General features: G+C 42.4%; 3 protein-coding genes across 5 annotated transcripts in view; all 3 read left to right on the forward strand.

Moving 5' to 3' along the window:
• Window positions 1–1,085, forward strand: part of LOC143486790 (TSC22 domain family protein 4-like) — an 18,751-nt gene extending 17,666 nt beyond the window's left edge. For both annotated transcript variants that reach the window (XM_076986227.1, XM_076986228.1), the window contains one exon: window positions 1–1,085. This exon is cut by the window's left edge and continues 369 nt beyond it. The gene's annotated coding sequence lies outside the window, so the exon portion shown is untranslated.
• Window positions 1,086–1,217: 132 nt separating this feature from the next.
• Window positions 1,218–9,546, forward strand: LOC143486789 (protein phosphatase 1 regulatory subunit 35-like). Of its 2 annotated transcripts, XM_076986226.1 has the most exons (6): window positions 1,218–1,566; window positions 4,429–4,662; window positions 5,642–5,759; window positions 7,880–8,059; window positions 8,321–8,454; window positions 8,896–9,546. In XM_076986226.1, exons 2-6 carry the CDS (start codon window positions 4,444–4,446, stop codon window positions 9,073–9,075), a joined length of 831 nt encoding a protein of 276 aa, XP_076842341.1. In that variant the 5' UTR covers window positions 1,218–1,566; window positions 4,429–4,443; the 3' UTR covers window positions 9,076–9,546. The 2 variants fall into 2 exon arrangements, with proteins under 2 accessions (XP_076842341.1, XP_076842340.1); XM_076986225.1 differs by having other exon boundaries at window positions 7,880–8,454.
• Window positions 9,547–9,795: 249 nt separating this feature from the next.
• LOC143486776 (growth hormone secretagogue receptor type 1-like) lies at window positions 9,796–25,130 on the forward strand. Its single transcript, XM_076986212.1, has 4 exons — window positions 9,796–10,415; window positions 10,557–10,884; window positions 11,860–12,310; window positions 21,038–25,130. Exons 2-4 carry the CDS (start codon window positions 10,609–10,611, stop codon window positions 21,334–21,336), a joined length of 1,026 nt encoding a protein of 341 aa, XP_076842327.1. The 5' UTR covers window positions 9,796–10,415; window positions 10,557–10,608; the 3' UTR covers window positions 21,337–25,130.
• Window positions 25,131–25,378: the final 248 nt, after the last annotated feature.

The following is a 25,378-nucleotide window of genomic DNA, read 5'->3' on the forward strand; positions in this document are numbered from 1 at the left end:
ATGGCTCAGGCTGTAATTTTAATGAAAAGCTTATAAATGTTACACAATTTAAAAAAAGATTTATCATAAATGATTAACACTGTTGATAGTGATAATGACGGGACTCTATTTATTATTGGTCGGTTAGCTTAAAAAAAATAGATTCTCACCTCTTTTAAAAGGTGTGTGTGTGCGTGTGTGAGAGAGGGATTCAGTGAATTTCTTAAAGCATTTGTGTTTGGGTTCTGCTTGTACGTCAAGTCAAGTCAAAGTGAACTTTATTGTCATTCAGACTACAACAGAGTGCATAGCTGAACGAGATTGCGTTTCTCCAAACTCCAATGTGCAGATATAAAAACACAACACAAGACATACAACTAACATGACAGTATGGTTAATATGTGTGTGTACCCGTGAGGGAGTGTGTGTGTGTGTGTGTATGATGATTGAGAGTGTTTGAGATAATGGTTAATAGTGTGTGATGATGGACAATAGTTTGTGTGTTGAGGAGATAATAGTGTGTGTGATGATGGAGGGGAGGATACAGCCTTCTGTTACCCCAGCCTTCTGTTACCCCTGCCTTCTGTTACCCCAGCCTTCTGTTACCCCTGCCTTCCCTGTGCCCAGGGCCACATCTGTCATACCCTCAGTAACGGTACAAGGTTTGAGTGTCTGTGTGATGACTTGGACACTGAAGCTTTTAAAGATTTACATGTAGATGTACATGTCCTTCTCTCTCCTGCTTTCTCACGTCCTCTCTCTCTCTCTCTCTATCTATAACCCCCCTCTATTTCCCCCCACTCAATCTCTCTCTCCATCTATAACCCCCCCTCTATTACCCCCACTCAATCTATCTCTCCCTCTATCTATATCCTCCTCACTCTCACTCTCCCCCTCTCTCTCTCTCTCCATCTATAACCCCCTCACTCTCTCTCTCTCTCTCTCTCTCTCTCTCTCTCTCTCTCTCTCTCCCTCTCTCCCTCCTTCCCTGTGTCTCTATCTCTCTCTGGGTTTATTTTATTCTTTCAAAGGGAACAGGGTGGGAGTGATGGGTAACACTGCAGAGAAAGCAGCATCGTATCTAATAAATAACTTGTACTACTCTGGGTGGTTCCGCATGTGTCTGTTCTCACTCCCTCTGCTGGAGCAAGTTTGCACCCAGTCACATTTACACTATTGCACAATTCACATTAAATACAAATACAACACAATTGTTTACAAAATATTGTCTAAAACAGTAGACTCATAGATTGATAACTGCATTCAGAAATGTGCGTACATGAAGCATATTCATATTTATTATATGTCAGTTTGGCACTTTTATATCTAACAACGAAGTATTTCTTGACCGATCTTTTAACCAGTCTCACCGACTGTGTGATTTGTCCCCCAACCACTAGTGGCACTCTAAGAACATGATCCACGGCTTGTTTCTACCGTTTCCCCCGGAAGTGTTTTTCTAAAGGTCGTTTGACTGCGACCGTGGAGGGAGTTTTGAAGATGTTTATTTAGTTTGTTGTTATTTGTTGACCCTTCACATAATAAGAGCCATTTTACCTCAAGTAGTTTTGATACCTTAAATAATCGGTAAGTAAAAGCACGCTAATAACAGCAGACGGAGATGTTATGATATGGATGTGTTTGTTTAGCTGCTGAGACGTTTTTGAAGCGTTTAAGTTTAAGTTTATTTCCTGTTGTGTGTCCACGAACACAAACATTTCAACACGAAACGCTCGTGCTGCGAGACCAAAGTGTTGCCCTGGTAACTAAACAGTGACGTTACAGTAACGCTTTAAAACTGGTCTCGTGAACAGTGAGCTAGCTGTATGCTACGAGATTAGCGGATGAAAATTAAGATTAATCTCAGTCCGGTAATGCAGGGAAGTTTCCGTTAATGTTTCCCTGTTCCCGTTATAACGGAATGTAACGTAGTTTTACTGACTAACGGGCTGCGGGGTGATCAGGACGCGCATGCGTACAGAGCAGCGCCCCCTGGCGGCGGCCAGCAGGTCTCAGTGCGGCTTTCCCTGAAGGTGTTGAACATTTGTTCAGACACAGGAACGTTAGTCAGTCAGTTCGTACAGTTCGGGGCAGTCATGGTCCTGTGTTAGGGAACTTGTGACCGGAGGGTCGTGGGTTCGATTCCCATGACTGAGGTGACCTTGAGCAAGGCACCTAACCCCAACTGCTCCCCGGGCGCCGGGCTGCCCACCGCTCTGGGCACGTGTGATCCACAGCCCCCTAGTAATCACTAGTGTGTGTGTGTGTGTTCTGACTGCACAGATGGGTTAAAAGCGGAGAACAAATTTCGATTGCGGTGTAAAAATCACAATTGACAAAATACGGCACAATTACAATTACAGTTTGTGTGTGATGGTGGATGTATCACATTAAGGTGTAGGAGAGACTGTCCTGTGTGATGGTGCCTGTATCACATTAAGGTGTAGGAGAGACTGTCCTGTGTGATGGTGCGTGTATCACATTAAGGTGTAGGAGAGACTGTCCTGTGTGATGGTGCCTGTATCACATTAAGGTGTAGGAGAGACTGTCCTGTGTGATGGTGCCTGTATCACATTAAGGTGTAGGAGAGACTGTCCTGTGTGATGGTGGATGTATCACATTAAGGTGTAGGAGAGATTGTCCTGTGTGATGGTGCCTGTATCACATTAAGGTGTAGGAGAGACTGTCCTGTGTGATGGTGGATGTATCACATTAAGGTGTAGGAGAGACTGTCCTGTGTGATGGTGGATGTATCACATTAAGGTGTAGGAGAGACTGTCCTGTGTGATGGTGGATGTATCACATTAAGGTGTAGGAGAGACTGTCCTGTGTGATGGTGGATGTATCACATTAAGGTGTAGGAGAGACTGTCCTGTGTGATGGTGGATGTATCACATTAAGGTGTAGGAGAGACTGTCCTGTGTGATGGTGGATGTATCACATTAAGGTGTAGGAGAGACTGTCCTGTGTGATGGTGGATGTATCACATTAAGGTGTAGGAGAGACTGTCCTGTGTGATGGTGGATGTATCACATTAAGGTGTAGGACATGGGTTAAAGTTCTCCGTCACTACGACGGATTTCCGTCATTTGATTTTTTTGGGGAAAAAATCCGTCAAATCATAATAAACAACACACGCGCGTGCTATCTGTTTTGTGGCCGAAATATGATTCTCACTGGCGCTCATCAGCGCTGGATGGATGACGGCGGTGTCATTTGATTGACTTGCGGTTCATTCCGCCTTCAGATTTGCGGATGTTACGTAGAAAAGTTTTTACCCCCCTCCTGCCTGGCGTGATCGTAGCGCGCGACTCTGTACACCTGCGCGAACGGCGGAGGCTACTTGCTGCGTCACATTCTTTTTGCAGTGTAGTCCGAAGCAATATGTGGTAGTATAAAGAAACACCCCTCAAAACAGGGGAATTAACATTTACCTGACCAATTGTAATGTTGCATTAGTGCTGGAATTTAGGCTAAAGTACTTTAAAATGCTTGAAAATGTAACTACTTCGTTTCACAACAAATATCTGTCTGACTGAACAGTTATTACGTTAACAAATATGAGCCTCTTGTAATTCCAGGACGAAACATGAGAGAACGTGAAGTCGTTAAGATTGGGCGTTTTGAAAATAAACCACCATTAAATAATGTGATAAAAAGCCAATTATTTCGAGTCATTTCGAGTATATGTATAAATATTTAACTTAAATTTAACGTTGAGAACGCGTTGAAATGGACCTTGAAAGTGACGTACAAGTGCTTTAATTCCACCTTATAAAGGTGTATGAACCCGGCAAACATGACTTGGTTCACTGCGCTGAAGCGCTGTGCGCGCGAAGTTACAAAACTGCGAGGCTCTCGCGCACGGGTGGAGCCACCGCGATTATGTCATTTTCGGCGTGCGGACCCTCGCGCTGCTCACGTCACTCGTGCTGCGTCAAGTATAAAGGCTTAAACCAGGCTTAACATGGATAGTGTTGTTCTGTTTGTATTTAAAAGCTCTATCCAGTGGTGTTAATTTTTTGTAACATACCTACTTAAAGCATGTAATCTTACGGCTTATGTTTTTGCGATTGGTGAATCTGATAAAAACAAGAGAGCTTCATACCTCTCACCAGGATTCACTAAATTTGACTTGATCTTTAAATAATTTTCTGGAAGAGGACCCCCAGATAACTCCATTATATAAACATTTATGTACATTTATTGCTCAGGTGTTCATTCTCTCTTCTCTCCTTACACAGGCTGTTTAGATAAATATACTTTATAAATGTGTTTATTGTGTAGAATTAGGCAAAAGAGGAAGTGTCCCAACTACACTACATTTTCAGTAATTGCTGGCATTGTCTTTTGCCAGGAAAAATTTTTCAGTCAAATGAAAATTTCTTGCTTTAACCCATGGTGTAGGAGAGACTGCCCTGTGTGATGGTGATGTATGATTAACACTAGGGTGTAGGAAGTGTGATGGATGTACACAGTAGAGCATCTGGTGAGAGCCTCGTGGAGTTGGCTCCGCCCCCTCTCCCTTTGAGTCCAGCCACACCCCCGCCCCAGTGTCCAGAGCTGGACCTGTCCATCACACACCTGGATCAGCTGGACCTGTCCACACACCTGGAGGAGCTGCAGCGTCCAGCCGGTCCTGGCGCCGGAGACAGAGGACGCCCTTGCAGACGCCAGCGACAGGTCAGGGCTCAGCTGTGGAAAACACTACTGACACCGCTCTCACAGTTACATGACTGTGGAACTGTTTTGAGGTCAGTTAGACTACAGGGTTCGGAGCTGTAACACACTGCACCCCTTCTCCATCTGTCAACTTGATAATTAACCCACATCAATCAGCAAATGAAGCTCGTCAGTTAGTTAAGCTAGTTAAGGCAGTCAATTATGTAAATGTAAAACAATACTCTTAGCCTATGGTCGATTATAACAACAATATTCTTAGCCTACGGTCCATTATAACAACAATACTCTTAGCCTACGGTCCATTATGTAACAACAATACTCTTAGCCTACGGTCCATTATGTAACAACAATACTCTTAGCCTGCGGTCCATTATGTAACAACAATACTCTTAGCCTGCGGTCCATTATGTAACAACAATACTCTTAGCCTGCGGTCCATTATGTAACAACAATACTCTTAGCCTACGGTCCATTATGTAACAACAATACTCTTAGCCTGCGGTCCATTATGTAACAACAATACTCTTAGCCTACGGTCCATTATGTAACAACAATACTCTTAGCCTACGGTCCATTATGTAACAACAATGCTCTTAGCCTACGGTCCATTATGTAACAACAATGCTCTTAGCCTACGGTCCATTATGTAACAACAATACTCTTAGCCTACGGTCCATTAAGTAATAACAATACTCTTAGCCTACGGTCCATTAAGTAATAACAATACTCTTAGCCTACGGTCCATTATGTAATAACAATACTCTTGTTCTACGGTCCATTATGTAACAACATTACTCTTAGCCTGGATTATGTAAACGTAAACAGTTAGCTGGCACTGACGGTCTGATTGCAGGTATTGTTATCATTGGGGCTGGTGTTACCTGCTCTCAGTCTGACTATCCCATTGGGTTAGTGATGGTGGTGGTACGTACCTGTTCATACACACACACACCTGTGTGGTTGTGTTTTACCTCTTCAGGTACGTTTTGCAGTGAGCCCTTCAAGGTCAGTGGACCAGCCTGTCATCACCATGGTGATTCCAGAGTCCTGTGTCAACCAATCAAGAACTGAGAAACCAAACAGCACTGGAAAGCAAAGTGAGAAGGACAAGTGGACCGTGTGTGTGTGTGTGTGTGTGTGTGTGTGTGTGTGTATCAATGTGTGTGTGTGTGTGTGTATCAATGTGTGTGTGTGTGTGTGTATCAATGTGTGTGTGTGTGTGTGTGTGTGTGTGTGTGTGTGTGTGTGTGTGTATCAATGTGTGTGTGTGTGTGTGTGTGTGTGTGTGTATCAATGTGTGTGTGTGTGTGTGTGTGTGTGTGTATCAATGTGTGAGTGTGTGTGTGTGTGTGTGTGTGTATCAATGTGTGTGTGTGTGTGTATATGTGTGTGTGTGTGTATCAATGTGTGTGTGTGTGTGTGTGTGTGTATCAATGTGTGAGTGTGTGTGTGTGTGTATCAATGTGTGAGTGTGTGTGTGTGTGTGTGTGTATGTTGTGGTGTGGTTGTGTGTGTGTGTGTGTGTGTGTGTATCAATGTGTGAGTGTGTGCATAAATATGTTCATATGTATATATAAATCTATAATGTGTGCGTATAAATATGTATATATAAATCTATAATGTGTGTGCATGTATAAATATTTATATACCGTACCTTACGAAAGTATTCGGCCCCCTTAAAATTTTGAACCTTTAGCCTCAATTCAGGGTTCAAACAAAGATATATACAACAGAATTAACAACACGTGGGACACAATCGTGAAGTGGAATTAAATTAATTGGATATTTAAAACTTTTTTAACAAATAAAAAACTGAAAAATGGGGCATGCAAAAATATTCGGCCCCCTTGCATTAATACTTTGTAGCACCACCTTTTGCTGCGATTACAGCTGCAAGTTGCTTGCATGTCAAGAGACTGAAATTCTTGCCCATTCTTCCTTGCAAAACAGTCCGAGCTCAGTGAGGTTGGATGGAGAGCATTAGTGAACAGCAGTTTTCAGCTCAGTTCCACAGATTCTTGATAGAATTCAGGTCTGAACTTTGACCTGGTCGTTCTAACACCTGGATACGTTTATTTGTGAACCGTTCCATTTTAGATTTTGCTTCATGTTTTGGGTCATTGTCTTGTTGGAAGATAAATCTGTGTCCCAGTCTCAGGTCTTTTACAGACTCCAACAGGTTTAATCCAGAATGGTCCTGTATTTGGCTCCATCCATCTTCCCATCAGTTTGAACCATCTTCTCTGTCCCTGCTGAAGAAACAGGCCCAAACCATGATGCTGCCACCACAGTGTTTGACAGTGGGGATGGTGTGTTCAGGGTGATGAGCTGTGTTGCTCAAAATATCGTTTTGCATTGTTGCCAAAATGTTTGATTTTGGTTTCCTCTGACCAGAGCTCGCTCTTCCACATGTTTGGTGTGTCTTTAAATGAGGTTTAAATGACGTTTTAGGGATATCTTTGAGAAATGGCTTTCTTCTTGCCACTCTTCCGTGAAGGCCAGATTAGTGCAGTGTAGGACTGATTGTGGTCCTATGGACAGACTCCCACCTCAGCTGTAGATCTCAGCAGTTCATCCAGAGACATCATGGGCCTCTTGGCTGGATCTCTGATCAGTCCTCTCTTTGTTTGAGATGAAAGTTTAGAGGAACAAACAGGTCTTGGAAGATTTGCAGTGGTCTGATACTCCTTCCATTTCAATATGATCGCTTGCTTCTCCACAACAGTATCTCGGACCTTACTGGTGTGTTCCTTGGTCTTCATGATGCTCTCTGCACATTAAACAGATCTCTGAGACTATCACAGAGCAGGTGCACTTTTACGGAGACTTGATTACACACAGATGGATTCTATTTATCATCATCAGTCATTTAGTACAACACTGGATGATTCAGAGATCTTCACTGCACTTCTGGAGAGAGTTTGTTACACTGAAAATAATTTTGCACACTCAACTTTTCAGTTTTTTTATTTGTTAAAAAAGTTTTAAAAATCCAATTAATTTAATTCCACTTCACATTTGTGTCCCTCATGTTGTTGATTTCTTCACAAAATAATAAAAAATGTATATCTTTGTTTGAAGCCTGAAATGAGGCAAAAGTTGAGGGGGGCTGAATACTTTCGCAAGGCACCGTATAAATGTATAATGTTTGTGTATATGTGTGTGTGGTTGAGAGATTGACAGAAGGTAACATACAGGTGTGGCCATCTTCTGACAGATGTGTCCGCTCAGAGTGATTTACCACGTTTAGAGGAGGCGGAGCTAAACTCCACTCTGGCTCTAAAGGCGGAGATTCGGCAGCTGGAAGAGGTGGAGTTTGATGCCCCCAAGGCTGTGCAAGAGAAACTGCAAAACTCAATACTTACTCAGGAATGTATCAGAGTAAAAGCCTCAAAGGGTAACACACACACACACACACTCACATGTACACACAAACACACTCTCACACACACACATGTACACACACACACTGTCACACGCACACTCACATGTACACACACACACACACGTACAGACGCACACTCACATGTACACACACACACACACGTATACTCACTCACATGTACACACACACGTACACTCACTCACATGTACACACACACGTACACTCACTCACATGTACACACACACACTCACTGTCCCTTCTTCTTCCCATTAGGGCTGAATTTTCCACGCTCTCAGCACATGTACCGGGCTCTAGTTAACGTCAACCTATCACACGACCAGCTCATCAGCCAGGTGCTACAGGATAGGCCAGCACTAGCTCCGCCCACAGCCACATACAGCAGCAAGGTCTGAAGAAACACTTTTTTAAATAACAATGATATTGAGAGAGGGGTGTGTGTGTGTGTGTGTGTGTGTGTTAAGTGGAAGGAGTCGAGTATAAATAATGGCCCAGTCCTACATTTCTAGAAACATACATATGAAACACACACACAGCTATAGAACATTACATCACTCATACATTACATCCCTCCTTATGTTATTATTATTTATGGTTAATTTAGTCGGTGCTCAGTGTGAAATTAAATATTTATGTCGGACAAATATTTATGTTTTGGGGTTTTATTGAGATGTTTTTTAATGTTTTCCTTATTTTAATTGTGTGAGTGTTCAGGTAAGTGTTTAGTGTGTGTTTGTTTTATAGAGGTCCTCACTACTAATACGCTTTCATTTCCGTGGTTCTAATAATATCTTGGGAGGGTGTGACGGCAGATGTTTGTGTGCCTGCAGTTCCAAACGCGACCAGCAGAGGGACCAAACCTGCTCGCCTTTTACAACACACACCAGCTTATCAGAGAGACTCCTCTGTTGCCAGGTGACCAAATCTCCCTGGCCAGCCTGCGTCCTGTCCCTCGACCCAGTGACACGACCTTTCACCTACATGAGCGGCGCAGGCAGTGGGAGGCGTGACCTCACCTGAGCTTCCGCTTGGGTGTGGCCAAGAATGTGATGATGACGATGATGATGAGTGCAGGTAGTGCATGTAAACCTGAGGAAGCTCCAACGTGTGTATGTTTGACCCTCTGTGTGTGTGTGTGTGTGTGTGTGTGTGATTACAGTGATTTGTCTGTGGTTTTAATATGTACAGGAATTTGACTACTGAATAAATGTATTGGACATTGGTGTCCATTATTTAGATAGAAATATATTTACACATATACACACTTATGATGTGAACTTTTCATCCAATATGTTCTTAGAACGGTTCCTATCTCAAGGCCTCATGTGCATCTAATATGATCTGAAGTTCATTCCTTCATCTAATATGATCTGAAGTTCATTACTTCATCTAGTCTGTTTGATGTGTAGGTAATTAATAAATATGTGTACACAGTATTTGTGTGTGTAATGTTAACTGTGATAAAATAAAACAGGTTGATTATTTACAACATTTGCACATTTTTTTATGTTTTGTTTTCCACTATTTTTTTCCTGAGCATATACATTTAAAATCTGAATTTCTATGACCAATAATGACCAAAACAAAAATGTTAAATAATCATTAAGAAATTAACCAAAACAGCCACAGACATAACATGGCAACTAGGTAATATTTTATAATTTTTATATAATTTTGTGTGTGTGTGTGTGTGTGGATGGGGGAATCATGTATGTCCAGATGCGCACACACCAAGAACAGCACCATGTTCCTGACAGCAGACACGGATGTGGCTTGCTCACTGGGGCTTGGACTCTTGTAAAGCTGCTTTGTGACAACACCTGTCAAAAAAAGCGCTATATACTGTAAATAACATTTGATTGATTGATCTGTAGAGGAACCTGCAGAGGAACATTGGATTGCTCACACAGTACTTCAGTGAGTAATTCAGTGTTCCTCTGTGGGTTCGATCGCTTCCTTTTGACAAGGCAGCAGGAGACAGAGAGGAAGAGAACAGAATACACAGAATACAGTTATGTTGACACACTGGGCTCAGAGATGTGTTGATGTTGCTGATAACAAAGCATGGGGGTGTGTCCATGATGTGGCGGTGTGGCCATGGTGTGGGGGTGTGGCCATGCTGTGGAGCCGTGGCTGTGGGTGCTAACGGACATTTCTCTGGCAGAGTGAGAGTCGCATTGCTGGAGTTCACAGGACACACGCTGGAGCTGCATTAGAGGACCACACACACTTGTGATTTTTGATGATTTGATTTTCTCTATCTGCGTGATAAAGACCCAGGAGCCTGAGCAGGAGAACACACTCTCTTTCCCTCCTTCTCTGCTTCTTTTGTATCTTCTTCCATCTCTGTGTGAGTTCAGACCAGACCTGCAGTCTGTATTCTCTCATCTGTTCTAGCACTGGACTGTATCAGACCACAGTATCAGACAAACAGTATCAGACCACAGTTTCAGGTCTCTCTGAATTTGGACTGTTGTTTGTTGTCTTTCAGGACGACCTCTTTCCTGCGTGTTGGATGTATGATGCCTGTTTTTGTGTAAGAGATGGAGGAGACAGTGGACGGTTCTGGTTCAGGTAGCTGTGATAACTCCTCCTACTGGGATTACGGGACAGAACTACCGCTCTTCAGCCAATCTGAGCTGGCCACTGTAACAGCACTGTGTGTGCCGTTGTTGGTGTTTGGCCTGCTGGGTAATATTGTGACGATTCTGGTGGTTTGGCTCCGCCCCCAGATGAGAAGCACCCTCTACCTGTACCTCAGCAGTATGGCGGTGTCGGACATTCTGATTCTTGTACTGATGCCTCTTGACCTCTATAAGGTACAGACACTTACACGTGAGTAAACATACATGTTTACTCATGTATCTGTTTGCCTTATCAAGCACTGTAAGATATTATACAAATCCATCAAATGTTACCAAAATCTGTAGTTATACACAAACCTTTGCTTTATAGATGAGGGAAAAAATCCTGGTAAGTATTTCAGTGCCCTTGTTACAGATAACCAGGCTAACTATAGCAAACCACAGACAACCACAATCAGCTACAGCTAACCACAGTTAATTACCACTATTTACAAAGCACAACAAGCTAGAGTTAACCTTCATCACCATCATTACCACCACCACAATCACCATCATCACCACCATAATCACCATCATCACCATAATCATCACCACCATCATCACCATTACCACCATTATCAACATCTCCATCACCACCATCATTACCACCTCCAACACCACCACAATCATCATCATCACCACCATCACTATCATCATCACCATAATCATCACCACCATCATCATCACCACCATAATAACCATCCATCATCACCATTACCACCATTATCAACACCTCCATCACCACCATCATTACTACCTCCAACACCACCACAATCATCACCATAATCATCACCACCATCACCACCACCATCAACACCATCACCATTATTGTACTCTATGTACAGGGTTACAGGTATGTCTTGTTTATTTACTATGAGGTTATGGGTGTTTGTGATATATAAAATCTTCCCACAAAGAAAAGCTGAAATTTCCATTTGGTGAAATATTCAACAAATGGCAAGAAAGTTGTTACAGGTTCTAATATATTTACTATAACATTCTGAATTATTATAGGACCAGGGTTATTCTAGTTTATACTGATTTATTATAGGACGAGGGTTATTCTAGTTTATTTTCTATATATGATGATTTATTATAGGAGTAGAGTTATTCTAGTTGATATTTTTGTGTGTGTGTGTTTGTTTATGTTTGTGTGTCTCTCCCCTGTAGTTGTGGTGGTACCGGCCGTGGTTGCTAGGCGACGCAGTGTGTAAGCTCTCCCAGTTTGTGAGTGAGTGCTGCACCTTCTCCTCCATCCTGCACATGACGGCGTTGGGAGTGGAGCGCTACCTGGCCGTCTGCTTCCCCCTCAGGGCCCGCCTCCTGGTGACACGTGGGCGTGTCCGGGGGCTGATTGGCGGGCTGTGGGGTGTGGCCATGCTGAGTGCGGGGCCAGCGTTGGTGCTGGTGGGGGTGGAGCATCTGGGCGACGGCGTGCCGGAGTGTCGCACCACCCAGTTTGCGCAGACATCCGGGCTGCTCAGGGCCATGTTGTGGCTCTACAACCTCTACTTCCTGTTGCCCCTCCCCCTGCTCACGCTGCTCTACGGCCTCATCGCCCGCCGCCTGCAGCTCCGCCCACAACCGCACAGCGCGCACCGTCAGACCCTGAGAATGATGGGTAAGCACCTGGGCTCTGGCGCTCACCTCCGGGCAGGTGTGTCCTGTACAGCTCACAGGGAGTTGGGAGGTGGTGTGGCTGGTGGATGGTGTTTGTGTCTCTGTCAGGTGATGTGGCTGGTTGGTGGTGTTTGTGTCTCTGTCAGGTGGTGTGGCTGGTGGGTGGTGTTTGTGTCTCTGTCAGGTGGTGTGGCTGGTGGGGGGTGTTTGTGTCTCTGTCAGGTGGTGTGGCTGGTGTTTGTGTCTCTGTCAGGTGGTGTTTGTGTCTCTGTCAGGTGGTGTGGCTGGTGGGTGGTGTTTGTGTCTCTGTCAGGTGGTGTGGCTGGTGGGTGGTGTTTGTGTCTCTGTCAGGTGGTGTGGCTGGTGGGTGGTGTTTGTGTCTCTGTCATGCGGTGTGGCTGGTGGGTGGTGTTTGTGTCTCTGTCAGGTGATGTGGCTGGTGGGGGGTGTTTGTGTCTCTGTCAGGTGGTGTGGCTGGTGGGGGGTGTTTGTGTCTCTGTCAGGTGGTGTGGCTGGTGTTTGTGTCTCTGTCAGGTGGTGTTTGTGTCTCTGTCAGGTGGTGTGGCTGGTGGGTGGTGTTTGTGTCTCTGTCAGGTGGTGTGGCTGGTGGGGGGTGTTTGTGTCTCTGTCAGGTGGTGTGGCTGGTGGGTGGTGTTTGTGTCTCTGTCAGGTGGTGTGGCTGGTGGGTGGTGTTTGTGTCTCTGTCATGTGGTGTGGCTGGTGGGTGGTGTTTGTGTCTCTGTCAGGTGGTGTGGCTGGTGGGGGGTGTTTGTGTCTCTGTCAGGTGGTGTGGCTGGTGGGGGGTGTTTGTGTCTCTGTCAGGTGGTGTGGCTGGTGTTTGTGTCTCTGTCAGGTGGTGTTTGTGTCTCTGTCAGGTGGTGTGGCTGGTGGGTGGTGTTTGTGTCTCTGTCAGGTGGTGTGGCTGGTGGGGGGTGTTTGTGTCTCTGTCAGGTGGTGTGGCTGGTGGGTGGTGTTTGTGTCTCTGTCAGGTGGTGTGGCTGGTGGGGGGTGTTTGTGTCTCTGTCAGGTGGTGTTTGTGTCTCTGTCAGGTGGTGTGGCTGGTGGAGGTGTTTGTGTCTCTGTCAGGTGGTGTGACTGGTGGGTGGTGTTTGTGTCTCTGTCATGTGGTGTGGGTGGTGTTTGTGTCTCTGTCAGGTGGTGTGGCTGGTGGGGGGTGTTTGTGTCTCTGTCATGTGGTGTGGGTGGTGTTTGTGTCTCTGTCAGGTGGTGTGGCTGGTGGGGGGTGTTTGTGTCTCTGTCAGGTGGTGTGGCTGGTGGGTGGTGTTTGTGTCTCTGTCAGGTGGTGTGGCTGGTGGGTGGTGTTTGTGTCTCTGTCATGTGGTGTGGCTGGTGGGTGGTGTTTGTGTCTCTGTCAGGTGGTGTGGCTGGTGGGGGGTGTTTGTGTCTCTGTCAGGTGGTGTGGCTGGTGGGTGGTGTTTGTGTCTCTGTCAGGTGGTGTGGCTGGTGGAGGTGTTTGTGTCTCTGTCAGGTGGTGTGACTGGTGGAGGTGTTTGTGTCTCTGTCAGGTGGTGTCCTGTGTACCTAACATTTAAACAGCAACAGTCATTCCATTTATAATTCCTTGATTTTGGTACACATGGTGCTAGAAGAGGACATGTTTAGATCTGATTAACCCAGCTGTGTTCCTGTGCACCAGCCTTGACTTAATTTAACCTTAATCTTAACCTGAGAATTTAAGCTTTGTCCAACATGAACCAAATATTAATATTAAATATTAAACAGAACCAAGAAAGCAGCTAACAGCCAACTACAGCCCACTACAGCCCACTACAGTGTATATCAGCATTCAGTACTGTAACCAAAGAACATACAGACTAGCACAGGGGTCTCCAACCTTTTTGGAACTGGGAGCTACTTCTTGGATACCAGTTATTGCGGAGGGCTACCAGATGTTGAGCGGGTGGGGGTGGTTGGCGGCGAACGAAAGTTGCGTGTGCGAGTGTCAATTGCTAAGCGGGAAGACCGCTAGCAACCGCGGACAATCTATAATAGTAGCAAAAACAAACGATGCAGCGCTTCGCACTATAGTGAGCAATTTTTTAAACAAGCCCGCGGGCGACTCATGACCCCTGGTTTATTCAATATTGACGGCAGCCTAACTTTTTGATTGGCAGCTAATTGAGAAATAGAACACGAGAGGGAGTGTGTTATCGTGAATATATGTACATGCCGTTACTTGACAACGCGTCCGCGGAGTGATACAGAGAATGAGAATACCGTGCTGTTATCACACATATCTGCAGGGTTAGAAGAACACTTCTCAACCAGTCAGATTGTGAACTAACTGTTGTATGATTGGCGAATAATCATTTAGTGTTAGAAGGGGAGGGACAACTGTGAATTTTGATTGGACATAAATTTAAGTAGATTTCTCGATGGGACCAATTAGGTTTACAAATTTATATGTAATTCATTGGCCCTTTGGCGAGCTACTTGGAAAGGGGTGGCGAGCTACTGGTAGCTCGCGAACGACGTGTTGGAGACCCCTGGACTAGCACATATAGTCCATACAGTAACTGCAGTCCATATAGTAACTATAGTCCATACAGTCCATCAGTGATGGGCTGTGCGTTTCACTCCTTTTTAAAAATTTAATTTAATAATAATAATAATAATAATAATAATAATAAGTTATTATATAATATTTTATATTATATTATTATAAATATAGCGCCTTTCTAGTATCCAAGGACACTTTACAAAAATCCTATGGGGAAGAATACAAAAAGCTTGTATTTCTGAATCATCAGAAGACCTGTGTCTGAGGACCTACAGTAAGTGTTCGGTTTGGGATATAGGGGTGTAGAAGCTGTGCTAAATAGTCTGGAGCCAGACCATTAAGGGATTTATATGTGAGGAGCAGGATTTTAAACTGTATACGCAGAGGGATGGGTATCCAGTGAAGCTGATGAAGAATAGGTTTGATATGAGTCGATTGTTTTAGTGTGTGTAAATTCGAGCAGCTGAATTCTGAACATATTGGAGAGACTGTATGGATTTATTAGGGAGGCCAAGAAAAAGTGCATTGCAGTAAAAAAACATCAGAACTCTGCAGCAAGCTCTGATGTTATTGAGCTGTTAGCATCAACATCAAGGTTAAAATCTCCTAGCAAAACTAGAGCTGGGCATGTAGAGCTGACCAGGGTAAGTAGCTCACAGAGCTCAGAAAATAAGTTGGTAGAAGTCTTTGGTGGACGATAGATAAGCAAGAACATGACAGAAGTTGAACTGATCAGTGCCATAAATTCAAAAGAAACCACCTCGTGAAATTCACAGAGACTGATATTAAGTGTACTGTGGAAAAACAACAGCAAGCCCACCACCCTTCCCATGAGGTCTAGGTTTAGCTAAATATTTATGGCCAGTAGATGCTAGAAGATTTAAATGAAGATAATCGTCAGGTGGCTGCCGTGTCTCGGTGAGAAAAAACATACTGAGGTTATTGTCCATCTAGAGGTCATTTAAAACGTTAACTTTATCTGTGATAGAGCAACAATTCAGTAATCCAAGTCTATTTTTAGTCGTTTTGTAGCATTTTGACGAAGCCGGAGAGGTGTTGCAGGGAAGAGTACGTAAAAGGTCCAGGTTTACACTTCGTAGTCAGCAAGGAGTTGTAGGGCGGCTGTATCTATTGGTCCAGATAACAGGAATATTAGAGTCCAATGAGCGATGGATGACGAGACGAGTTCTGGAACCACGGTTGATATAACGGGGACGACGGATGGTGCCAAGTGACTGACATCATTAATATGTAGCACTGTCCAGACGGGATGGAATACAGAGGTTTCTGAGTTGCACTGTTGTCTATGTAAGCTCCATACTCCGGTTTTAAATCTTAGCCAGTGTTGGGAACGTTACTTTAAAAAAGTAATTAGTTATAGTTACTCACTACTTCAAAAAAGTAACTGAGTTAGTAACTGAATTACTCTATAATAAAAGTAACTCCTTACCAGGGAAAGTAACTATTTGCATTACAGTAAGAAAAAAAGTTATATGCCAATGAATAAGGATTTTTTGAAAAAGCAGTTTTCACAGTCAGTTGAAATAAGTAGATCATAAAGGTGTTTAACTTTTGATATTTATTGCACATCAACAGACCAGTGCAGGATAAAATCCTTTAAAATCCCAAATCTTTGGAAGAAAAAAAAAAAAAGCAAAAGTTACATTATATAAATTGCATTTACATCTATCAAATTAAATTAAATTAAATAAACAACTGGTTTCACAACAGAAGTAAACTTAACAATACAACCTCTATTCTTAAATAAATCAAATACCCAGTTTGGTAGACATTCAGGAACTTCAAGTATTTTCTTAAATAACGTTTATATCGCTACCTTGAAAATGCTAATTTTTCTTCGGCTTGCTCCTGACTCGCCATTTCTGCCTCTTCTCCGTTTGTGTCGTGTGTCACTGTCGTGCTTCAGCACGCGTGTAAAAACACTGGCTCTGATTGGCTACCATAATGCTGCCTTAGCCAATCACTTACTAACTTGTTAAGTTAAACAGGTGTTACACCGAGAACTGTGACCTATTGAGATCTGTTACTTCTCACTAGCCTGGGCAGCGGTCCGCTCGCATTACTGTTAGTATATCAATATATAGTAACGCACCGCTTTTAATGACCAGTAACGTCAACGGCGTTGTAACAACAGGAAAAGTAATTAATTATATTATCCCGTTACTGACAAAATGACGCCGTTACCTAACGCCGTTATTTTTAATGGCGTTATTCGCAACACTGATCTTAGCTGATGGGTAATTATTAGTATATAGTGACCAGCCCTTTCAGTCTTTTTCTTTTAACAAAAAAAAGAAGTCATGGAACAAATATACAATGTAACAGCAGTGGAAAGCTAATTTTAAGCAGACTTCCATTTTTTTTTCCCCTTAACCTCACTTAGTCCCTGAGATAAACAAGCAAACAAACAAAAACCAAATAGAGACAAACAAACAAAACAAAAAGAAAGAAACAAACAATAAACAAATAAAAGAGGGGGTTGGGGGGGAGAGAACACGTGCCAATTTTTGTGTTTAATTTTAAATAGAGGGCGTTGTCCGAAGTCGATCGAAATAAGAAAGAAAAGAGTTCCATTTTAAATAGAACTTCGAGGTGCTCCCTCTTAAAGTAAATCTGATTTTCTCTAACCTAAGAAAATAGATCACATCATGGAACCACATTAAGGATGTAGGTGGTTTGGAGGATTTCCAGAGCAGAAGGATACGTCGCCTAGCTAACAAAGAAGTAAAAGCAATAATGTCTCTTTGAAAGTGAATAAACCCGTGAGGAGAGCCCAAAAATTGCAGTATTAGGACAGATTTGAAGAGTTAAGCCAAAGATTTTTGACATTGTATCAAAATAATCAAACCAAAATTTTTGAATAACCGGGCAAAAGAAAAACATATGGGATAAATTACATGAAGACATAGAGCATCTTTCACAACGATCTGTCACTGTTTCAGGGAAAAACACTGCCAATCGGTATTTGGAAAGGTGAACTCTGTGTAACACTTTAAATTGTAACTGTAACTGGAACGCACGTGGTTCAACGCCTTATCCCACCAGCAGTGATGCCGGTAACGCGTTACTTAGTAACGCGTTACTGTAGTCGGACTACTTTTTTCAGTAACGAGTAGTCTAACGCAACTACTATTTAAAAACTAGTAGTCAGATTAAAGTTACTTATCTAAAACATCGTGCGTTACTATTTCTGCATTTCGGGGGAACGTAGGTTATATTTATTCATTCTTATTTTTTGGCTACACGTTTCTTACGCGGTTATGTCATCTCTGCTCTGCGGCGCCAAAGTCAGATGGAAGGAGAGGTTCGCCTTTAGCAGCTGGAAATACAGGCATTATTTTGATTTTATTTCGGCTAAGGAAGACAACATTAAGGTCCGTTGTACACTCTGTCCTGGCGACAGAGTGCTGTCTACTTTCAAAAACACAACGTCAAAACTGAAAAAAAAAAAAAAAAAAACCGGGGCTTGGCGGCGAACGTAAATTGTTACCGGGCGGGGTGTAAAATTGACTAAATTCAGTATTATATCGCGATCGACCGATCGCCGGTGGTTGGCGCCAGATCGAACTAGTAACTCATTGAATCATAGATGTGGATCAGAGGTAAATAAACTGGATTTTTTTTTCGGCGTGAGATATCGGAAGTGTGGCGTAAGCGTGTGAAGACAGTCAAATGCGTGTGTCTCAATGCGTGACAGTTGGCAACCCTGTAAGTGGGCGGAGTTGAACAGAAAGACTGCCTTATTTATTTATTTAAAAAACATGTAAGCCTATTTCAAGAAAAAGTTTACAAATGCCAGTGTCATTTTTGATGTTCCGGTTAAAATACATGTCAATAAAGTGAGTATTGGCAGAACTGGTAGTCATTTTCATGTTATAGGGGCGGGGGATCAGCCTCTGCTGAAAGTAACTAAAAGTAATCTAACTTAGTTACTTTTAAAAGCAAGTAGTCAGTAACTTAACTGAGTTACTTTTTAAAGAAGTAGTCAGTAGTCAGTAGTCGGATTACTGTTTCAAAGTAACTATGGCAACACTGCCCACCAGCCGTTTGGTAACCCGGAGCCCAGTTCCACCTCCCAAGCATTTTTTATTTTATTAATGGAATGTGGATTTATGTCCATCAGGTGAGAGTATATCCTAGATATAAGTGATAGCTGGGAGGGGTCAAGATACAGAAAGTCATCACATGGTCTGAAAATAAAGAGGAGTGGCACTGCCTAATTTGAATGTATCTAAATAAATGGGAAGATGGTAAATTAAAATCAACAGATAATTGAGCAAAAGAACATAAAATACCATCTCTATAAAGGTCAAGAAGGGAGATTATGCCTATCTCATACCATAACCTAAATGCTGCGTAGATCAAGTCTCTCTCTCTCTCTGCAGTGTTGATGGTGTTTCTATCTGCAGTGCTGATGGTGTTTCTCTCTGCAGTGGTGAGGGTGTTTCTATCTGCAGTGGTGGTGGTGTTTCTCTCTGCAGTGGTGTTTCTCTCTGCAGTGGTGATGCTGTTTCTATCTGCAGTGCTGAAGGTGTCTCTCTGCAGTGGTGGTGGTGTTTCTCTCTCTCTCTGCAGTGGTGATGGTGTTTCTCTGCAGTGCTGATGGTGTTTATATCTGCAGTGCTGAAGGTGTCTCTCTGCAGTGGTGATGGTGTTTCTCTGCAGTGGTGGTGGTGTTTCTATCTGCAGTGCTGATGGTGTTTCTATCTGCAGTGCTGATGGTGTTTCCAGGGGTGATAGTGGGAAAATTTCCTGAGCCTGAACTTGGGGGCTGGGTGAGGAGTGGAAGTGTACCATATTTTGAATATTTAATAATTAATCTTTTAATTAATTAATAATAAACAAGACAGGTAATCATTATGGTGAAATAAATAAAAAAAACAAATTTCTATTAATATTCTGAGAAAATGCTGTAACCTAAAGATTCTGTTAACACAATTAGACACAATATGTTAAAAACAGGCATGATTCATTATTTATTCATTACTGTTAGTAAATTATAGGATACCAGACAATTCAAAGAAATTATGCAAATAAAGTTTAAAAGAATTACAAGTATTATGATTATAGTTAGTTTTAATATATAAAATATTTAATACATATTTTGTGTTGGTTTATTAGGACATACATTTTGTGCTTTTGTTCATGTATTACACCTTACGCCGTAAGTTACAGGCGGCCATGATGAACCAGATTGTCTGACCACCTGTACTCTTATATTTCTGATAAAATTTAAACAATCAGAATAAAGATAAAATACTGAATTTATCTTGTATCTACCTCTGACGCTCTTCCAATGTCTGAAATACAGGCGGTCCCCGGGTTACGACGTCGATCCGTCGTAAATCGATTTTCGGTGTAAATCGGAACTTACTTACATACTGTACGTAAATAACATACTATACGCAGTTATCCTATCCTAAAGCTAGCCTTTTGGCAAATACCTTTATTCATAGCTGCATTTAACTAAGGCTAAAGGCCTATCCTGACGCCGCACACACCAAACATACGAGATGTGTAGTAACCACGAAAAATCGTAACTCGGGAACCTCATAACCGCCTGTATGATGTTTATGTCGATTGAATCGGAGCATTGATGACTTCAGTACGACCAATCAAGTTGAAAACATAAACTGACCAAAACAAACTGGACTTAAGGCAGGAGGGAGGTAGCTTTTTTACGTAATGTCCGAAAATCAGAATGTGGGATGACCCGCAAGTCAATCAAATGACACCGCCGTCATCCATCCAGCGCTGATGATCTAGTGAGAAGATCATATTTCATATATGCGCGCGTGTGTGGATTATTATTATGATTTGATGGATTTTTCCCCCCAAAAAATTCTTTTTTTTTCCTCACGGACACGGAATTCCAGCGTGGCGCCTGAAAACTATCAGGCCTGTGTTTCTCTGCAGTGGTGATGGTGTTTCTCTCTCTGCAGTGGTGATGGTGTTTCTCTGCAGTGGTGATGGTGTTTCTCTCTCTGCAGTGGTGATGGTGTTTCTCTCTCTGCAGTGGTGATGGTGTTTCTCTGCAGTGGTGATGGTGTTTCTCTCTCTGCAGTGGTGATGGTGTTTCTCTGCAGTGGTGATGGTGTTTCTCTCTCTGCAGTGGTGATGGTGTTTCTCTCTCTGCAGTGGTGATGGTGTTTCTCTGCAGTGGTGATGGTGTTTCTCTCTCTGCAGTGGTGATCGTGGTGGTGTTTATCCTGTGCTGGCTGCCCTTCCATGTGGGTCGGACTCTCTTCTCTGTGGGTCCAGACTCCACCCCTGAGCTCTACTACATCAGCCAGTATCTCAACCTCATCTCCTTCGTGCTTTTCTACCTCAGTGCCGCCATCAACCCGCTCCTCTACAACATCATGTCCACCCGTTACCGTGTCAACGTGTGCAGTCTGCTCCACCACCCGCTGTGCCTCAGAGATGAGCTGCACCATAGGGATCACCATACCTCCACCCCCCCGTCACACTCCAGCCACGTCTGATGAGAGTGTGTGTGTGTGTGTGTATGTGTACATAGGGATCACCATACCTCCACCCCCCTCTCACACTCCACCCACGTCTGATGAGTGTGTGAGTGTGTGTGGTGTTGTGTTCTGTATGTTGTGCAGTCTAATGTGATTCTGAGAAGATGTTGGCTTCAGTATGGACTTACCAGGAACTGTGACCCCAGGACACTTATTACTGCGTATGTCAGATAGAGAGAGAGTGAGAGAGAGTGAGTGAGTGAGTACTCTGAGACTGGATGTGTGTGTGTGAGTACGTGTGTGGTGTGTGGGTGTGTACTCTGACACTGGATCAATGTGTTGTCAGGTTCCAGATCAGTGTGAATTGTGACAGTGTTACTAACATTCAGTTACTCCTGATTCTGCTCACTGAGATATATGATGTATATCAGATATACCAGATATGAATATACTAGATATATGATTTATATATCAGATATACCAGATATGAATATACCAGATATATGATTTATATATCAGATATACCACATATGAATATACCAGATATATGATGTATATCAGATATACCACATATGAATATACCAGATATATGATTTATATATCAGATATACCAGATATGAATATACCAGATATATGATTTATATATCAGATATACCACATATGAATATACCAGATATATGATTTATATATATATATTATATATATTATATATTTATATATATATCTGCTGTCCACACTAGCCTCCGAAATCTGGGAGTTATCTTCGATCAGTCTTTAGCATTTGATTCTCATGTTAAACAGCTGTCAAGATCCTGTTTCTTCCACTTGAGAAATATCAGTAAACTGAGATCTATGGTTTCAACAGCAGATCTAGAGATGCTGATCCATGCGTTTATTTCATCTCGCATAGACTACTGTAATGCCTTGTTTTCATCTCTCAGTGTATCAGCTCGTGGACGTTTACAGATAATTCAAAACGCTGCAGCGAGGTTACTGACCAAGTCAAGCAGACGGTCTCACATAACACCCATTTTAAAATCCTTACACTGGCTTCCTGTAGAATTCAGGATCCAGTTCAAGATTTTAACTTTAACATACAGAGCACTACACAACACAGCTCCTGTGTATGTCGCTGACCTGCTCCACCCCTACACTTCATCACGATTACTCAGGTCAAACAACCTGAGTTTACTGTCTGTGCCACGCTCATGTCTAAAGACTCGTGGAGACCGAGCATTTAAGGTGGTTGCTCCAAAACTGTGGAACACACTTCCTCCACATTTAAGATCAGCTGACACTGTAGATACTTTTAAAAAACAGCTAAAGACTTTCCTTTTTACGCAGGCGTTTAGTTAGTGGTGGAGGTTGCAGCCGTTGACCTTGTACACTGTATTTTATTTCTGTTTTATAGTGTGTGTTTTTGTGTCTTTGATTTATTTTATTTTATTTTCCGTTGTAAAGCACTTTGTGGCTTGTGCCTGTGAAAAGTGCTATATAAATGTATTTTACTTACTTTTACTTACTTACTAGATATACCAGATATATGAATCATTCTGTACAGTTTCTGTATGACTTTAAGCCTTTTAAGATTACCTGTTGGCACAGTTTCTATGGAAACATATTGAGAATTTTACTGAGGGCTAGATTTCTGCTGCCTGCTTGGGCCTATTCCCAAGATGCTGTAAATGCTGTTGTAAATTACGGCAGAAAATGCGTGCGTGTGTGTGTGTGTTCTATGCACAGCAGACAGCACAAGTTAAATCTAATCATAGAATCTTGGTTTTTATAACATCAGGACCAGTGGCGTGCACACATTGACATCAGCTAAAGCACCACCAACTCTGCCCTTTATCATCGAAAGTGCCCTTTTGAAACTTCAGTTTTCATTTTACCGAGGTCGGTTTGAAATCATCTTTTGAAAACCTGAGCGATTAAAAACAATGCCCTGAAATGACGTGAGGACGACCACATACAAATAATTAAGGTAGATTTTGCAAATCTATGTGTTAAGCTGAACGTCTTCTGTTGTATAGGTTTTGTTAGGCAACATAAATTAACACATTCATTTATGAAAGAAGAAACGGGAAGTTCCCCATTACCTGTGAAAAATGCCCATCTGCATTCATGTAATGACAACACTCAGTAGCCTATAACTCCTCCTACTTTTTGGTCTTTTTACTGTCTTAATTGTAGGCCTATAATTGATTTACTAATTGCAAAATATATGCAACAAGGCCTGCAGACAGTGGAGGGTAAACAGAAGTTAACTGAAGGACATGACTGTATATAGTTAATATTGGATATGAATTGTATCAGTTGGCTGCATGACTTTTCTCCATTGAAAACTCACGTTTAGAGAATGTTACAAATAAAATGTCAAATTTCATTCAACATGTGCTTGTAATTTTTTTTTATAATTGGTGTTTCACGTGCGCTAAAAAGTGCCCTTCACCCCCCCCTCCCCCCGAGCACTTGCCCCCCAAAATGTCTGTGCACGCCACTGATCAGTACTAATAATCTATAACCCAGTTGTGTGTTTGCTACTCAAACACACTGTTGAAGGATTTGAATAAATATCTGATTAGTAGAAAACTGTTAATAGAGTAGAAATACTGAACGATTAGCCACACCTTGCATCATGTAATTCTATTAGTTAGGACAACGCTGTTGGTTCATTGAAGACATTGGGTCTAACACCCCTCTCACTCATCGTTTACATAACCACACCTCTCATACATCATAAACATAACCACACCTCTCACTCATCATTTACATAACCACACCTCTCATACATCATGAACATAACCACACCTCTCACTCATCATTTACATAACCCCACTTCTCACACATCGTGTACATAGCTACACCTCTCACTCATTATTTACATAGCCACACCTTTCACTCATCATTTACATAACCACACCTCTCACTCATCATTTACATAACCACACCTCTCATTCACCATTTACATAACCACACCTCTCATACAGCATAAACATAACCACACTTCTCACTCACTATTTACATAACCACACCTCTCACTCACCATTTACATAACCACACCTCTCATACATCATAAACAACCACATCTCTCACTCATCATTTACATAACCACACCTCTCACTCATCATTTACATAACCACACCTCTCATTCACCATTTACATAACCACACCTCTCATACATCATAAACATAACCACACTTCTCACTCACTATTTACATAACCACACCTCTCACTCACCATTTACATAACCACACCTCTCATACATCATAAACAGCCACACCTCTCACTCACCATTTACATAACCACACCTCTCATACATCATAAACATAACCACACCTCTCATACATCATCACTGCACACACAAACACCCATGCACATGCACCACCATGCACACATGCAGAAACTCCCATACGCACACATGCACGTGCACAAATCTGAGGAACAAATTTGAATCATGACACTATCAGTAATGGATAGTGAATCTGTGAACTATTCCAACCCTGTGATACCTCAGCAGAGCTGTAGTGCTCTCTGGTTCTTCTGAGGAATGGATGCTGTATTGGGGATCTTTCTAAAAACAAGAATGTCATTTTCATTTACTGTTTATGTATATTATGTTTATTTTACTGTCATTGCTGTAAAATACAATGCTTAAGTGTGTGGTGTAACAAGTGGTGTTTAACATGTTAATAAAACTGTATGAGGAAACAGTCTCATTAGTGTTGGTGTTGGAAGAATTAGTCCTTAGTGTTTAGTTAGCGATATAATGTTTAGTTAGTGTTTCAGAGCAGGTGGACAGGACACGTCCTCAGTCTGTCAATCCCCCGCACACAGCTGCACCAACACAACTATGTTTACGATGGAAATGGCTCTTTCTGCACTCCAGAGTGGTACTGCGAGACTCAAGCCGTAAGGCCCTCATCCTTCATTATTTACCCCATTCCACATTATTTACCCCCATCCCTCATTATTTACCCTAATTATTTATCCCCATGCCTCATTATTTACCCTCATCCCTCATTATTTACCCTCATCCCTCATTATTTACCCTCATGCC

The sequence above is a fragment of the Brachyhypopomus gauderio genome, unplaced genomic scaffold (genome assembly GCF_052324685.1).
Source record: "Brachyhypopomus gauderio isolate BG-103 unplaced genomic scaffold, BGAUD_0.2 sc45, whole genome shotgun sequence".
Lineage (NCBI taxonomy): Eukaryota > Metazoa > Chordata > Actinopteri > Gymnotiformes > Hypopomidae > Brachyhypopomus > Brachyhypopomus gauderio.

What these genes read in the sequence shown, in the direction of transcription:
- LOC143486789 (XM_076986225.1), top strand. Translation starts at nt 4,444, where the DNA reads ATGGATGTACACAGTAGAGCATCTGGTGAGAGCCTCGTGGAGTTGGCT. An exon ending in CTTGCAGACGCCAGCGACAG is followed by an intron (nt 4,663 to 5,641) that starts GTCAGGGCTCAG and finishes TTACCTCTTCAG; the next exon opens with GTACGTTTTGCAGTGAGCCC. An exon ending in CAGCCACATACAGCAGCAAG is followed by an intron (nt 8,455 to 8,895) that starts GTCTGAAGAAAC and finishes GTGTGCCTGCAG; the next exon opens with TTCCAAACGCGACCAGCAGA.
- LOC143486776 (XM_076986212.1), top strand. Translation starts at nt 10,609, where the DNA reads ATGGAGGAGACAGTGGACGGTTCTGGTTCAGGTAGCTGTGATAACTCC. An exon ending in TGCCTCTTGACCTCTATAAG is followed by an intron (nt 10,885 to 11,859) that starts GTACAGACACTT and finishes TCTCCCCTGTAG; the next exon opens with TTGTGGTGGTACCGGCCGTG. An exon ending in TCAGACCCTGAGAATGATGG is followed by an intron (nt 12,311 to 21,037) that starts GTAAGCACCTGG and finishes CTCTCTCTGCAG; the next exon opens with TGGTGATCGTGGTGGTGTTT.